General features: G+C 40.6%; 1 protein-coding gene across 4 annotated transcripts in view; it reads right to left on the bottom strand.

The window, feature by feature from the left end:
• The window catches only part of COL14A1 (collagen type XIV alpha 1 chain), a 193363-nt gene that overhangs the window by 157384 nt on the left and 18659 nt on the right, over positions 1 to 17320 (bottom strand). For all 4 annotated transcript variants that reach the window (XM_077271151.1, XM_077271154.1, XM_077271153.1 and 1 more), the window contains exon 2: positions 13884 to 13999. In XM_077271151.1, the coding sequence (XP_077127266.1) occupies positions 13884 to 13971 (88 nt within the window). In that variant the 5' untranslated portion in view covers positions 13972 to 13999. The remainder of the gene's footprint in view (positions 1 to 13883; positions 14000 to 17320) is intronic.

The raw sequence follows: 17320 nt of genomic DNA, 5'->3' as shown, positions 1-17320 counted from the left end.
CGGGCAAGATGAGGCAGGAATTTGGAGCTGAAGCTCAGGTGAGCCGTACGCTTCCTTCCCAGCATTTAATGCATTCAGATACGCAGAACGCTGGCGGGAATATTCCATTATTAGTAGCTCCGAGGCGACATATCTATCGCACGTTCTATGTTAATGAACCTACATACTTTCCATTCTCCATCTGCAAGATCAAACAAATGTATAGACACACGGCTCGCACTTTCTAGTAAGAATTCTAAATAAAAAATGGCAAAAATTTTCAAAAAAAATATGCAAAGTTATATACAAAGTCAATGTAAAACCTTCCATATCACGTTTTTTTTTAAAATTTAAACAAATGCATAATTATACAATTAATTACTTCTTAATGTAGCTGTCTGAGCTTAATTGTAGAGTTAAAGGGATTTTCTGGATTTATAATATTGCGTGATGGTAACGTAGTTTGTAAGGCTGAAAAGACAGTTAAACCTCTTTTATTGCAATGTTGACCCCCAAAAAGGCTTCCAGGCCCTTTGGATAGGTCGAAAATATCAACCTATCAGCTGAGAGAAGGAACCATGGAGCTCCAGCAGAGACACAGCGCTCTGTATGTGGTAGTGGCCGTGAATGGTATTGCAGCTTAGCCCCATTCTGAGCTACAGTACCAAAAACAGCCACTAGCAGTAAAGCATGTTAAAAACGGAAAGCATACCGACTGAACACGGGGGGCATCCATGTGCTGTCCATGATCTTCACGGACCCTTACACTTGTATGGCCGCATTCAGACGTTTTGTTTTCACGTACGCTTTTCCCTTGTTTTTCATGGATATTACACCATGTCGCTTACACCATGTAGGACATTGCCGTAGCCATGGTTACGACCACTCATATAGTGACAGTTAGTTGTTAGTGGTCGTATCCATGGATACCTAAGCTACGGCAATGCTCTGCATGGGGTAAGCGACATAGCAAATCAGAAGAACTATACTACATTTCTAATTGGACGTAATTGCTAATGTTATTATTACACCTACTACATATTGGGATGGGAACTTGGAGATGGGAATAGTCCTCTAATACAAGTCAATGGCAAGAGCTGAAATGCTGGGAATTAAAGGGCTAAGTAATAGATTTTTCTTTATTTGATAACATTACATACCCTTTTAAGCTAATTAGTCTGAGCTGCAGTACCAGACACAACTCCTAGTCAAAGGAGGCGCTGTTTCTGAAAATAGACTTTCTTTTAATGTAATGCAACTAACTTCTAGTTGCTTTTGTCATAGTGTTAAAATATCATGAACTTTTAATCTACATATCAACAATCATCTAAACCATTATATATATAACATTCTACATATAACAATAAACTAAACAACAATAATAACAAGGAAATAACCATCACCACGAAGAACAAAAAAGTTGCCCAATACCCTTCACAGACGACACCATCCAACCGTCTAAACAAGGAAAGACGTATTTTGCCAACACTTTATATACCGTACTACCGTAGAGTTTCGAGACTACAGTATATGTGCCAACAGCGTCACAACACTAGTGTATCGAATTAACCAAAAAAAATATGAAAAATTATAAGTAGATGAAAAAAGGAACAAAACTACAATTTTTTTCCATTTATATTCAATTATGTTTATCAACAATTTATCTATAAAATATATACGGTATATTTTTACTATTTTATATTTTTCATTCCACAACTAGTTATGTGAATTGGCACAGACACAAAAAAAACCACAAAAAACAAACAACTAAGACATAAATCTACACGAAAAATAAAACTGGGATTACTCTGTTGTCACCAACCTGTGCGGATTGTCTTTTTTTTTATGTCAGTGGGCACCTAGTGGGATAGAGCTAATGTCTTATGGTTAAAAAAAAAAGGTTATAAAAACGAATAAATGATAAATAAAAATTAAATATTTAAAGTTATTAATACATTTAATTTAATAATACAATTAAAAGGAAATAAATAAATAAATGGGATAAAAACGCTCTTCCCAACTGCTGAAAATAAAACAAACGCAACATTCAGATCATCGGATAAGATTAATAGATTTGTTGAAAAATAGTGATCAGTCCGCGGCGGGATCTCTTCAGCATTTTAGACGTTTTAGGACATTTACTTTGAAGTAAAAACAAAGGTATTTTCACATCATGTCCCAACTTGAAGACCAGTTGTCCAGATGGCTCCTACTTTCTTGTGGGAAGTAAAGTGCAAATAAAAGAATATAAAGAGCACACAAATAACTAAAAAAGCATGTAACACACCTAGAATAAAACAAGCAGGTTTCACAAATATTAGTGCACTCAATGTGAAAAATAGCTTTTATCCATCGCCTGTTTAAGAAAAAGTTTTTTAAATTACATTTTTCTTTTATTCCAGCAAGGTGTATGTAAAAATATATGGATCCAAGATAAGATAGCACAATTAAAAAGTTAAAAAAATGTTGAATTGACACAATAAAAAGGACACACACACAAAAATAGGTGTATATGTAGGTACGGTATACACATGAAATAGACTTCATTTTTAGAATATAAAAACATCTTTCAGGTTTTCTTCCCAAGGTTATTAAAAAGAGCTTTTCGTGTCGGTTCGCGGGTAAAACAAGAGTGATGGCCTTTACAGCTGCTGCCTGACACTGAGTAGTAGTATACTTATTGCATGCTTAAATCTACAAAGATGCTTTAGATTAAAAAAAAATAAAAATGAAAGTTTATGTTTCCCTGCATTTCTTACAGAAATAATTCAAAGAAAACTGTTGCTAATGACAATGTGGATAAAAATGGTACCAAAGGTATTGGCGACAAAAGTATCTTAGAGACAGACCCATCAATGCCATAAGTGACATATAGCCATGAACTCATAAGTGATAGAACTAATAGAGAAATGTACTATTTACATAGATAGATAGATGATAGATAGATAATAGATAGATAGATAATAGATAGATAGATAATATATGATGGATAGATAATAGATGATAGATAGATAATATATAGATAATAGATATATAATAGATAATAGATAGATAGATAGATAGATAGATAGATAGATAGATAGATAGATAGATAGGTAATATATAGATAATAGATATACACTCACTGGCCACTTTATTAGGTACACCTGTCCAACTTCTTGTTAACACTTAATTTCTAATCAGCCAATCACATGGCGGCAACTCAGTGCATTTAGGCATGTAGACATGGTCAAGACAATCTCCTGCAGTTCAAACCGAGCATCAGTATGGGGAAGAAAGGTGATTTGAGTGCCTTTGAACGTGGCATGGTTGTTGGTGCCAGAAGGGCTGGTCTGAGTATTTCAGAAACTGCTGATCTACTGGGATTTTCACGCACAACCATCTCTAGGGTTTACAGAGAATGGTCCGAAAAAGAAAAAAAATCCAGTGAGCGGCAGTTCTGTGGGCGGAAATGCCTTGTTGATGCCAGAGGTCAGAGGAGAATGGGCAGACTGGTTCGAGCTGATAGAAAGGCAACAGTGACTCAAATCGCCACCCGTTACAACCAAGGTAGGCCTAAGAGCATCTCTGAACGCACAGTGCGTCGAACTTTGAGGCAGATGGGCTACAGCAGCAGAAGACCACACCGGGTACCACTCCTTTCAGCTAAGAACAGGAAACTGAGGCTACAATTTGTACAAGCTCATCGAAATTGGACAGTAGAAGATTGGAAAAACGTTGCTTGGTCTGATGAGTCTCGATTTCTGCTGCGACATTCGGATGGTAGGGTCAGAATTTGGCGTAAACAACATGAAAGCATGGATCCATCCTGCCTTGTATGGAGCATCTTTGGGATGTGCAGCCGACAAATCTGCGGCAACTGTGTGATGCCATCATGTCAATATGGACCAAAATCTCTGAGGAATGCTTCCAGCACCTTGCTGAATCTATGCCACGAAGAATTGAGGCAGTTCTGAAGGCAAAAGGGGGTCCAACCCGTTACTAGCATGGTGTACCTAATAAAGTGGCCGGTGAGTGTATAATAGTTAGGCGATAGATAGATAATAGGTAAATAGATAGATAGATGATAGATGGATAATAGATAGATAATACATAGATGATAAATAGATAGATAATATATAGATAACAGATAGATATATAATAGATAGATGATAGATAGGTAATAGATAGATGATAGATAGATAATAGATAGATAATAGATAGATGAGATTCCTGTCAAAGTTTTGCGAACTTGCTGTACTAGGTGATTTTGAATAATTTGCGATTGATTCAGAAGATTGTATCAGTCGGAGCGGGCCCACATGGCCTCAGGTGCGGCTGACATCACAAAGGATTATCATGGTCTGTATAAATGCAGCCATTTTGCGGTCAATCTGGATAGTGAGGGGACGTCACAGCTCACAGTTTAGAGAAAAGAATGGGGAGGGAAAGCCATAAAATCCTGAATAAACATTACTGATAGTGTGTTACAGTGCTGCGGTGATGAACAGTTACCAACCATTCACCCACAGCCATAGATGTTTTGCGGTTGTTAAAGCTGTCTGCATTATAGAGCGTGAAATGAGCTGGATATCTTCTGCGGAGTCCTCTGTGCTGCACTCATCATTTCAGGGCCAATTAGAGTCCTTGCAATTTACATAAAATCTAATATTAAAAAATAAAATCAGTACAGCTGGTAAATTCTAATTTTAAAAGAATGGCTGATCTCTAATAGGTACAGAGATAGATTGAGGTGTACGGGCAGTATTAGACAGGTCGACAATCGGGAAACAAGCTTTTCTGGGTACAATGGTTCTCTATTATCAGGCCATCTAATCAGGCCAGGAATCATCCAGCGAATGATGAAGACGCTCGTCGTCGAGAGCAATGACCTGTAACAGCTTAGTTAAAAATCATCGCAATCGGCAGCACATCGTCCTGTGTAAATGGCTGATGTGCCGCCGATAACATGATATTTTCTACGCACAGAACGATCCTATTAACGATTGTTCTGTGCACATAGAATGGGTCGTGACGATTAATTCTGTGGCGTTTGTCCGACAGCACGTGAAGCATCTTTAGTCTCTGCCATCTGAAACTGCAGAAAGTAGAACACGGAGGAAATGGAAGCGCGTAAAATCCGACTACAGAAATACTACAAACAGGGTCTGTTTGTAGTCTGTAGCCATAGCAACACACAGAATATTCACTTTAATAATTAAAACAAGATAATATAGAGCATATATATTATTTTGTTTTAGTAAGTGCATAATATAACATTTTTCCATACGAGCCTCCTGTGTGGCAGGATAGTAAAGAATGTCAGATAATAAAACCTCAGTCATCCACTTGATGATGGCATGCTTCCTCATTCCCCCTCCCGCAGAAAGTAATCACTTAATTTACCTTTATCTGCCTATAATCTCGCTGATGAAACCTGTCTGTGCGGGAATTACCAGCCAGTGCCAAGATCCACATGATTTATCACTTGTAATAAGATGTCACGAGGACTCCTGGTGATGTTCAGTCACCTCAAAGCACCGAATGTAAAAACTGGATTTTTGGCAAATTTTTGTACTTTCAGCACCATATTTTGCAAGTTATAGGAGCCGTACATTACCGCTTCTTCTGTTAAATGTGGTTTTTATTCCTCTACATATACTGTATGAAATAATACTCCATACAGAGGACCATACATTGATTTATTTATCCTGTATGGATTCTGACATGTCTTCTTACAATTCTCATCCAGAGCTGTATTCACAATTCTGCTGCCTCCTGATTACACATCTGTGAGTAATTCCTTTTGGATCGAGATCTATTCAGTATATTCAGCTGGTTTGCACTATGGGCTGGATAAGTAATTACCGTACATGAAAAAACTATACACATAGTTGCCAACATTTCTGAAGATGTTGAAAGGGGACCTGTTACCAGTTTAAAAATTATCATTTTTTGGCTCTTATTTTATTCCTGTTGCTTTCTCTACTTTTTTTTTCCAATCCACCATACGGTTCCACAGATATAGGCTTTTCTATTTGATGCAATTTTTTAAATAGTGTCTTTACAAGTGGGAGTGGCTAACAGGGTAATTATGCAACTCAGCCTACAGACAATTTCCTCCTCCAAGATGGCACAGTGCATTAGCAGCTCTTGGCGATCTCCGAGAGCTGCTACTGCTCAGGCGTGGGCGGCACCATCTCCTCCGCCAGCGCCTGCGCAATAGTAACTATCAGATCTCTATACACACCTGTTATGATCTGGTGGCCTAAGAGCAGCATGAGACGTACTCTGGAGAAGGTGGTACCTGTACTGACCGCAGACCCTGAACTTAACACTACAACTAGAAGTAGCCGTGGGATGTACCTGACACTCCCTAGACACCTCGACACAGCCGGAGGACTAATTACCCCTAGAGATAGAAAAGGGAAAACTATCTTGCCTCAGAGAAAATCCAAAAGTTAAGCAGCCCCCCACAAATATTGACTGTGAGAGGAGAGGGAAAAAACATACACAGACGAAATGAGAATTTAGCAAAGGAGGCCACTTCTAGCTAAACAGAAAGGATAGGACAGAGTACCATGCGGTCAGTATTAAAATACTAGAAAATATCCACCACAGAAAATACAAAACTCCACAGCTAACTAAAGATATGGAGGGTATATCTGCATCTCCAGAGATACCAGCTTGGCTAAACAAATCCTTATACAGACCAAGCTGGACAAGACAAAAACATGGAAAAGAACTGAACAATAAGTCCACAGCATGTGGACAGCAAAATCAAGGCCAGGACTTAGCTTTGTTGAAATGAACTGCAAAGCAGAAGAGACCAGGCAAAGATGTGAATCCTCCAGGAACAATGGACAACTGGCACTGACTAAAGGGTGAAGCAAGATTAAATAGCCCAGTCAAAATTACAAGAAGTGAACACACCTGATAAATGCTGTGATTCAGAGACAGCAGCGCTACCACTTACAACCACCGGAGGGAACCCAAGAGCAGAATTCACAACACACACCGATAGCTGCTACTGCGCAAACACCATTTTCAAATAGTTTTTTTTTACACTTGCTCAATAACATCAAGAATACGTATTAACTGAACACTAAACATGCGATTAAGTTGCAGCGCAGGGGCCATGGTGGCACCAGCCTGCAGAAGGGTTTTTTGTTTTTTTCTTCAGTATGTACAGATATTCATTATGTAAACTAGGGGGCAGGGCAGTGAGGGATCAGTGACCTATCAGCAGTCTGCATTATGAATACCTAATCACAGCACCACATAAAGACCCCCCACAGGCCACCCCGGAGCATGGACATATCACTAGCACAAAACTGAAAATAACAATTAAAAAACAACCACAAGACGGATTTCAACATCCAAGGTATCATTTTAATCATTATAACGGCACTGACCTGACACTGTCTGTAGGTCACTGTGCACAATACTGCTGACAGGTTCCCTTTAAGTAGAGACATACCTGTGAATGTATTTTAATGCACTTGAAACACACTGCTTCTTTGTGTAGCATCAAGGGAAAGTCTCAAGAAATCAGAAAAGATATCAGGAAGAGAATTGTGGAGCTGCACAAGTCTGGCTCATCCTTGGGTACAATTTCAAGATACCTGAAGGTGCCTCATTCATCTGTACATACAATTATATGCAAGTACAAACAAGATGGGAATGTCCAGCCATCATACCACTCAGGAAGAAGATGGGTTCTGTGTCCCAGAGATGAACGTGCTTTGGTCTGACATGTGCATATCAACCCAAGGACAAAAGCAAAAGACCTTGTGAAGATGATCACGGAAGCTGGTAAGATTGTGTCAATAACCACAGTGAAATGAGTCCAGTATTAACATGGGCTGAAAGGCCACTCTGCCAGGAAGAAGCCATTACTCCAAAAGAAACATGAAAAACCAGATTAATATTTGCAAATGCACAAAGGAACAAAGAACTTAATTTTTGCAGACATGTCCTGTGGTCTGATGAAAGTAAAATTTAAGTTTTTGGGCATAGTGACCATCCTTACCTTTGGAGGAAAAAGGGAGACGCTTGGAAGCCTAAGAACACCATCCCAACTGTGAAACATGGGGGTGGCAGCATCATGTTGTGGGGTTGCTTTGCTGCAGGAGAGACTGGTGCACTTCACAAAATAGATGGCATCATGAGAAAAGAAGATTATGTGGCAATACTAAAGCAACATCTCAACACATCAGCCATGAAGTTAAAACTTGGGCGTAAATGGGTCTTCTAAATGTACAATGACCTGAAGCATACTGCCAAAATGGTAACAAAGTGAAAGTTCTGGAGTGGCCATAACAAAGCCCCGATCTCAATCCTATTAAAAATTTATGAACAAAGCTGAAAAGGCCGGTGTGAGCAAGGCGACCTACAAACCTGGATCAGTTACATCAGTTTTGTCAGAAGGAATGGGCACAAATTCCGACCAACTATTGTGAGAAGCTTGTGGAAGGAGATCCCAAACGTTTGACCAAAGTCATTCAGTTTAAGGGCAATGGTACCAAATACTAATGAAATGGATGGAAACTTTTGACTTTGCAGTAAGTAATAAAAATGCCATAAAACATTCTCTGTCTCATTATTCTGGCATTTGGCAAATATTAATATTTATGGTAATCCTAACTGACCTAAACGGGAAAGGTTTATTCTAATTTCATGCCAGATATTGAGAAAAACATGCAGATATAGTGTACGGAAACTTCTGGTTTCAACATATACTGTATATATATATTGATATACTGTCTGCAGAAAACTCCCACCGTGTTCTATACATTCTATATCTTTCACCCCTGGCTAAGACTAAATAAGACCTCGCCCAAGAAAAATATTACTTGTACCTTGCCTGCAGTTCCTTGTTTTTTAACAAGGCAATAAACTGTTCCTTTTGAACATTCTTGGATTGGCTTCAGGATTGAGGCGTGTAAAAACCTGTCAGATTTCCACCCGCCAACATTAGTATACCGGGTTCCTTATTTGCATATTTACTGTTTCTAATTATTATACTCCTGCTGGAAAAAAATGCAATAAATTGACATTACTGGTAGAATGAGGGGCAATCTATGAGCTCCGTAAATCATCAGGATCCCAAAGAGTGTATTTTTTGGCATTTATTCCAGCCTACCCCCAAATTAAATGAAATCATTTGTCACCTACTCATAGGCCCTGTAGCAAACTGATCTTGGCCGGGACATCGCTCCAATATAAAATCAGTATGTGTTATAAGCATCTAATGATCCCAGTAGCAGTCAGGCTTGGAAATGAATGTGAGCATTAAGAACTATTTCGCCTTGTTCCAAAAACTCAAAAACTTGTTGATCCAACATACTGTGGGCCATAAACGTGTCATAATATTGAAAATTCATGAGCGCGAAAAGTTTGAGTTGCTGATCGTTATTGGACAGGAATAAGAACGTGAAAAAGTAGGGGTGAGGAGTCTGAAGAGAGGCAAAGGGATCAACACAGATGTCCGGTTCTCCTCCATCCCTGCGTCTTCACAGGAAGTCCATGCTTTCCTGATGGTATATATTCTTAGGACTTTAGACCAGAAGACACAAATGTCAGGCTTACACGTCACGTTTAGGGGCCCCAGACTGGTTCAGAGTTCCTTTGCAGCTCTAGGAGTCCTCCTGGTTCAAGGCCAGCCATGGACAAGATCTGCACATTGTGATTCAAGTATATTGTGGAGTCGGTAAGTCAAACATCCAACTCTGACTCCTCAATTTCCCTGACTGCCGATAGCGCAGGCGCCCCTGGACGCTTCTGCCTTCCCCTCGACAGGGACGCCGACTTAATCACCGCCGCGGTCCCCGTCCCCTGCCGCAAGTCAGGGACAAAATCAGAGGACAGGGATGTGGTCATGTGAATGACAAGATCGGTATCAGGAAACAAACAATCTGAGCAGGAGCTGAGTAATAAAACTGTGAACCAGGTAAGTATAACTAATAACTGGCTGCTAGAAACAGACTGCTAGGGATTCAACAAAGGAGAATCCCTGCTGAGGGTTAATCACATCTGGTCTGATTAGCAAAACACAGTAGGGGCAATAAGTTTCCCTATCCTAAAGTTGCATTGAAACATGCTGCCATTGCCCAACGACATCCACAATATTAGTGAAGCGCTGCCTAGCAATGGGTGATAAGGTAATAGAAGCATGTTCAGACATGGAAGTGGCATTTTCCCCATGAAAATAAGATTAGAAATATCTTTAATATCTCATAAAGACCCAAAGATGGCTGACTGTGACGTTGATCTTGACATGTGAAACAAGCACAGAACACATTAAACCAAATCACCTGCGTTTCGCCTTGTTTCTGACTACAGGTTTCCTGGAAGGACGACATTTTTGCATGGAAAAAAAGATTATTCACTGCTAAATATGATAAAGACCAAATTATATTACAGTGGGATACTGAATGCAAAAAATGTGACAAATACTAACCCAAATAACCCAAATGGTTCCTGATGCCAACCCTGTTGAGGTTCCCCAAGAGGACAAACATTTAAAGGATCCTCCATTGTAAAAAGATTTGGGATCATTGATATTAATGGTGAAGACCACAAGTTGGGTGACGTGTGCTACATATTAATCCATACTACCGTGAGTCCAATCCTACATTTTCCAGGGGTTCCTCCATGATAAAAATATTTGGCATACTTCTTATATGTCATAAATACATGAAGGTGACTGTGACCTTCATCTTGAGCGCTCTCGGATGAGCATTCATGTGTTTTGACAACCTAATCAGCCTCAAAACAAAATGATCAGGCAACAAAATTCCATCTAGCCAATCCATCTTTCACCGAAAAGAGTCATAAGGCTCCAGTAGACATTACATGGCCGGCCAAATCAATGGGTTCATTCGAGTTCTATCCAAAGTTTACGAAGGGGCTTTAGAAGAATAAACCAAGACCATTTAAAAAAAAAAAAAGACGGCAGAAAAAAAGTTTAATAAACAATTAGGTTATTGCCACAATGAGACTGAACTAAAGATCATTGTGGAAAATCTCTACGAAACCCTTCAAAAACAGGAAACTCCTTCAGGCTTGACCTATCTTGACCCATTGTTGGCCATCCAAATATTTTGTAGGCATAATGACATTTTTCTCAAACCAAATCACGATTGTGGGAAGATTGAAATGTGTTTTGAACAAAAAAAAAAATCATCTTCTGGGAAATCCACTTTACACTGGGGCATCCACAACTCGTAATAAAGCCTAGCGGATTTATATAAATACAATGTGGGCATATCAGTTATGTAAAAAAATGCGTTTTAAAGGGGTTCTCTTGCCTAGAAAATCCATATTTAATATACGCCTGAGTTAATCGAGGGCGGTCTCCAGGTGAGGAGCCTCATCATTTGAGGATAGCGGAAAGGTGTTACAAGGGGGATCTCGCTCTCTCTGGAGGACCGTTTCTGTCCTGCCTTGTATTACACTACATTACCCCATTTATCGGAATGGACACTGTAGAATACTTGTCCAAAGGGAGGCACTCCTTGAAAGGGGGTGAAAACAAAGTTGTATTCCTGCACTTGCAAAGTACTTCTAGGCTTAAAGGGTCATCAATATTGGACAGGTGGGATCCCGACAGGCGCCGCGCTCCTGACTGATCAGCTGCTATTAGTGCCAGTGCCGGCCGGATGTACAGAGTTGACGGTACTGAATATCTCCGGATACTGTGTAGTGACTGATGCCGAGAACTATAACTCAGCTCCTATTCAACAGTATAAGACCTCAGTAGCATTAATGTTCCTTCTTCTCTCTCTAAACACTGAAGGAAGCAGTTCCCCTGCCTCTATCTCAGAAAAAAAAAGCCCCAACAATAATAGTAATATACAAAGAAAAATAATAATAATTCTCTTCTTCAGACTTTTTATATCCCAGCATGCATACCAGTTCTGAAAGTTCAACTTTTCAGAATAAGTGCCATGGGTGAGGAACATTATTTTTGACCATTTTATGAGTTGTATCCTGAATTTTCCCCTGTGCACAATTTATCTTTAATTTTCAGTTCTCTCTGAGCTAATGGATAGATACTAGCAGCTATGATGTCTTCTATACACAGTTCGCACAGAGACATGCGGGATTACAGCTCTTCTTTTCCTATAGCATGGAAGACATTTTATAGCAATACTGAGATGTGTGGCTGTGAATCCAGCACTAAAGTGAAATACATTTGATAGAAGCTGCAGCATAATCTGCCTTTACCCGCCTGGTCTGTCACGATGCTCCTCATTCCTCTTTCCCCTTTCCCTCTCCATATTAAAAGTCTCTGTAACTTGAAACCTCAGTAAGCTGGCTGTCAGTTTTGATTTCAGGCGGAGGAGAAGAAGTGGCTAATAAGTGGAGAAAGAAGCTTATTTTTCTGATAAGGAATCCATAGAATTTAAAAGATTCTGTAATCTGACCCTTCAGTGAGCTAGCTGTTTGGTCTTGCTTTGACATGCTTTTTCTTCAGAGTGTATGACAAGTTCAGGAGGCAGAGGGAGGTGAAGAAGTGGCTTATAAGTGGAGGAAGATGCTTACTTCGCTGATAAGGTATCAATAGAGTTTAATCTATAATCTGACACCTCAGTGGGCTTGCTGTCAGTCTTGCTTTGACTAATAAGGATTTGAAACCTTTTTTTCAAGAGTGTATAAGTTCAGGAGGGAGAGAGAGGGTAAGAAATTGCTCATAAGTGGAGGAAGATTTTATTTTAGCTGATAAGGTATCCGTAGAGTTTAATAGACTCTGTAATCTGATACCTCAGTGACCTAGTTGTTGATCTCGCTTTGACTAAAATGGATTTAAGCTGGGGTTTTTCCAGAGCGGACAAAGGGCTCATAAGTGGAGAAAGAAGCTTATTTATCTGATAAGGTATATTACAAAATGTCTTAGATTCACCTGTACTATTCATTTATGCAAAGTTTGTTAAAATTACAGGGAACATTTCATTGTATTGTGAAGTAAGAAGACAGTTCTATACTGGAAGGTTTGCACCGTGATTGTCAGGGTCGTTTTCTTACAGCATTTTCTGGTCAATATAACAAAGGTCTATCAGTGAATCACACATAATAAATTACACGTCTGTGCTCGCAACTTCAGTAAATGTTAAAAAATAAGTCCAAGACCGCTAATATATGGACGATAGTATGAGTTCTAGCACAGATAACTATATCATATCGTTTGTCTTCGAAGTTTGTGTGAATTTGAAACTTTTCAAAACTCAAATCTTCGTATGTGCAGCGAAAAAAAAGAGCGTATAAAGCAACATCGGCCCTGTAAACCCTGTAAAAAAATACCGGATAAACCAAGCCAATAGACCAACATTGTATATATTACGTGATGCACAAAGGCGACATAAAGCTACTGCATTACCCAGAAACTAGTAAATATATTAAGCAATAAGGTGCTACGGAATCAAGAGCCCTGTAATGAAATAATGGTCATTATATCCCGTGTAATACAGATCCATCAGGAATATGTTGGATATCAGCATTTATACATATACATAAGGTTCTAAGGCGTAACGTTTCTTCATGTGGAGAATGGCATGCCAAGCTTGACATGTCAGAGTAAAGAGACTTATAGGCCATGCATGCTCGTCTGGGAAATTGAACTAGAACTCTAGCGCCACCTATTGGAAGTAGTGATCCTAAAATTGCTGCTTCTAATAGGTGGCGCTAGAGTTGTAGTCCACTTCGTCTCTGAAGAGACAATTTGTATATTTAATTTCCCAGAGGAGCATGCATGGCCTATAAGTCTCTTCACTCTGACATGCCTGGCTCTGCATGGAAAAACGTTGCACCAATTTGTACATATAAATAACAAATATATTCAGGTACGGGGAACGTTTGACCTCTGCACACCAGATAACCAATGAGATATCGAACAGAATATAAGGCACTTCTGCAATTATTACCTTGGCTGTGTCCGAGATTGGATAAGAAAAATGTCACCGCTAGGAGCGACACAAAGACCATGGTGTGTGCGCTGTGCTGCGTCCTCATTTTATCCACAGGAACCCAGTCAGCAAGTCTGCAAAGAAATACATATATGTTAAAGCCGATTAAGCCATGGACTGTTTCTTTTGGGTGCCAATGGGACCTCCAGACACACAATTTACCTGTAGATATAGGGTTAATCTGCAGGTAACGAGCATCATTTAACTCAAGTCTGGCTACTTTACTGGAGCAGCGGCTACAGGGAGAAAATGAAGCTACATTTTCCCTGCAGCTGCTTGCTTCCAGTCATCGGGGCAGTGTAGGGAGCGGTTACAGTCACCGCTTACTATACAGTGGTCACTGATTGACAGCGTGCTCTGTGCACACACGCTGCACACACTTGCTGCAGAGCACGCTGTCAATCAATGTGCCGGGGAGGGATTATAGCCTCGCTCCCTGTATGGTGAGAGATGGCTGTGACAGTTCCCTCCACCGCCCTGATACAGGAAACCAGTGGCTGCTGGGAGAATATAGCTACATTTTTACCCTGTGGCCACTTCTCCAGTAATCAAGCCCAGACATGATTTGCCGCCAGATTATCTCTTTATGTATTCCTGATTGCCACATGATGTAGGGGCAGAGACCCAACGATGTGTCACTGATTAGGCTGTGTTTTGCTGTTTCAATACAATCAGTGTTTTATCAGCAGATTATCACTACAGGACTAGTTGTCCCATGCCTAGTGGTCCAGCCACTGATTGGCAGCCTGCTGACAATATACAGTGTACACAGAAAGCAGCCAATCAGTGGTGTGGGCGGGGTTATACACAGCTCAGTATTCAGAGCTCTGCTAGATCTGCAGCCAAAAAATCTGTGATTTTATCGTAACTGCTGAACCCAGTAAACTAAGTGATACATCACTGGAATCAGGGTCATTGTCCCTACATTGTGCTGCTCTCAGATTACATAGCAACAACCTGCTGACAGATTCCCTTTAAGAGATAAAGCCTTTGGAGAGGAAAACTGATAAATAATGGCCAGAGATAGCAGAGATAGTGTTATTCCTCTAGCACTGCACATTATTGCTCATTCTAAAAAGTTACCTGGTCTATAGCAATGAATGGGCAGCACGGTGGCTTAGTGGTTAGCACAGCAGCCTTGCAGCGCTGGAGTTCTAATCCCACCTTGGACAACATCTGCAAAGAGTTTGTATGTTCTCTCCGTGTTTGCGTGGGTTTCCTCCGGGTTCTCCAGTTTCCTCCCACATTCCAAAGACATACTGATAGGGAATTTAGATTGTGAGCCCCATCGGGGACAGCGATGATAACGTCTGTAAAGCGCTGCGGAATATTTATTAGATTTATTAACATCCCTGATGATCTAGGACAGTTAAGGGGTAATAATACCATTCCTGGTGGTCTAGGGGGCACTGAAGGTGCTGGTGATCTAGGGCTCAGTGGGTAGCACTGTAGTATGTATTGGGCAGCACAGTGGCTCAGTGGTTAGCACTGTTACTGTGCAGCGCTGGAGTCCTAGGTTCAAATCCCACCAACAATATCTGCCAGGAGTTTGTATGCTCTCTCCGTGTTTGATGGGTTTCCTCCGGGTTCTCCGGTTTCCTCCCACACTCCAAAGACATACTGATAGGGAATCTAGACTGTGAGCCCCAATGGGGACAGCGTTGGTTAAATCTGAAAGGCGCTGGGAATAAGATGGCGCTATATCAGCAAAGCATGGTAAATAAATAAATAAAATTATTTATCCTTCTACAGCAGTGAAGGAGTTAATGGTAACATCCCTAGTGATCAAGAGCAATAAAGGGGTAGACATACCATTGCTTGTGGCCTACAGCACTGAAGGTTATGGATAACATTTCTGATCGATGTCGGCCTAGAGGAGGAAAAATCACCTCTCCGCAAGAACATAGAAGCAAGTGTTCAATTATTCTGCAGCGCCTCCACAGGGAAAGTGGAGTATTACACAATGAACAGGTTATTACTATGCACCAACAAGCTGAGTCCTCCAGATGGGCAGATACTCTATGTAGCTTCTCTCCTCTCCTGCCATGTGTCCCTGGTTTATTAGCCAAAGACTTCCCACTATTAAATTATAATTAAAGGGGTTGTCCCTTTCTACGATATTATCCTACCATTGTCTATGGCAAAAAAGGGGTTAGTGATAACGTTCCTGGAAGTATAGGGCAATGAAGAGGTAATAATACCAACCCTGAAGGTTCCAACTGAGGGTTGGGAAACAATAAAGGGAATGGGTTATAGATGCATCAATAATGTATGATCTTAATGCAGCAAGCGTTTCATTTCCCTACACTGCCTCCGCAGGGCAAGTAGAGTATTACACATTTCCCATTAAAATCAACACACCAATGATATGCATCTACATCACGGGTCCGACAGATAGACTGATGCTCTTTTTAGCTTCTTTCCACTCTGGATAATAAACCAGGGAAATAAGCAGAAGACTTCCCACCATTAAATCACAATTAAAGGGGTTGTCCAATACTATGATAATGATGACCTGCGCTGTTATCTTATGCCTTGGGCTATCTGCACATGCCCAAGGCATAAGATAACAGCGCAGGCGCGGGGACAGTTGAAAACAACGCTGAGGAGGCGGCGCCAAGGGGCCATGAGTGACGGCGGTGCTGCGTCTGCATTAGGGTGAGAAAGATCTGCCCCCAGGACTGTTTCAAGGTATTTTGGACAAATTGCAAAATCGATTATTTCTGCAGTTACAGCACCAAGAACTAAGAGAGCCACCTTGTCAGAATGCAGCATTAGTGCTGCACAATGTGGCTCTTTTAGTTACAAACACCTCGGGGGGTGGGTGACAGGTTCCCTTTAATTCTTTTACCAGACACTGCGCCATACAGACAGTTGTGGCTGTGCCTGGTACTGCAGCTCAGGGTGTTCACTTGGTGATCAGCTGCAGTGAGCTGCCGTACTGGAGACAGAGACTAGCCTTGCTATAGCGCTGTGCCTGACCACAAAATGAAGGGAATATGGTGCTTTCTTCGCTCAGCTGGTGCTTGGACCCCCAGCCAACACATATTAACGCCTTAACAACCAGAAGTGTTTTTTGTTTTGCATTTTCATTTTTTACTCCCCTCCTTCCCAGAGCCATAACTTTTTTATTTTTCATGGCCATGTGAGAACTTATTTTTTTGTGGGACGAGTTGTACTTTTGAACGACACCATTGGTTTTACCATGTCATGTACTAGAAAACGGGAAAAAGTTCAAAATGCGGTGAAATTACAAAAAAGGGCAGTCCCACACTTGTTTTTTCAGATAAAAGAAAAAAATGAGCTGCACAGCCTGTATTAGGGCAATAAATCAACAGCAGTAAGTGGTGACGGGCTGACTAAAGTTCAGGAGGTGCTCGCATGGAGATTAGAAG

Source organism: Ranitomeya variabilis, chromosome 6 (assembly GCF_051348905.1).
Source record: "Ranitomeya variabilis isolate aRanVar5 chromosome 6, aRanVar5.hap1, whole genome shotgun sequence".
Lineage (NCBI taxonomy): Eukaryota > Metazoa > Chordata > Amphibia > Anura > Dendrobatidae > Ranitomeya > Ranitomeya variabilis.
The sequence above is the reverse complement of the archived record's forward strand: the minus strand, read 5'-3'. Positions and strand labels throughout refer to the sequence as shown.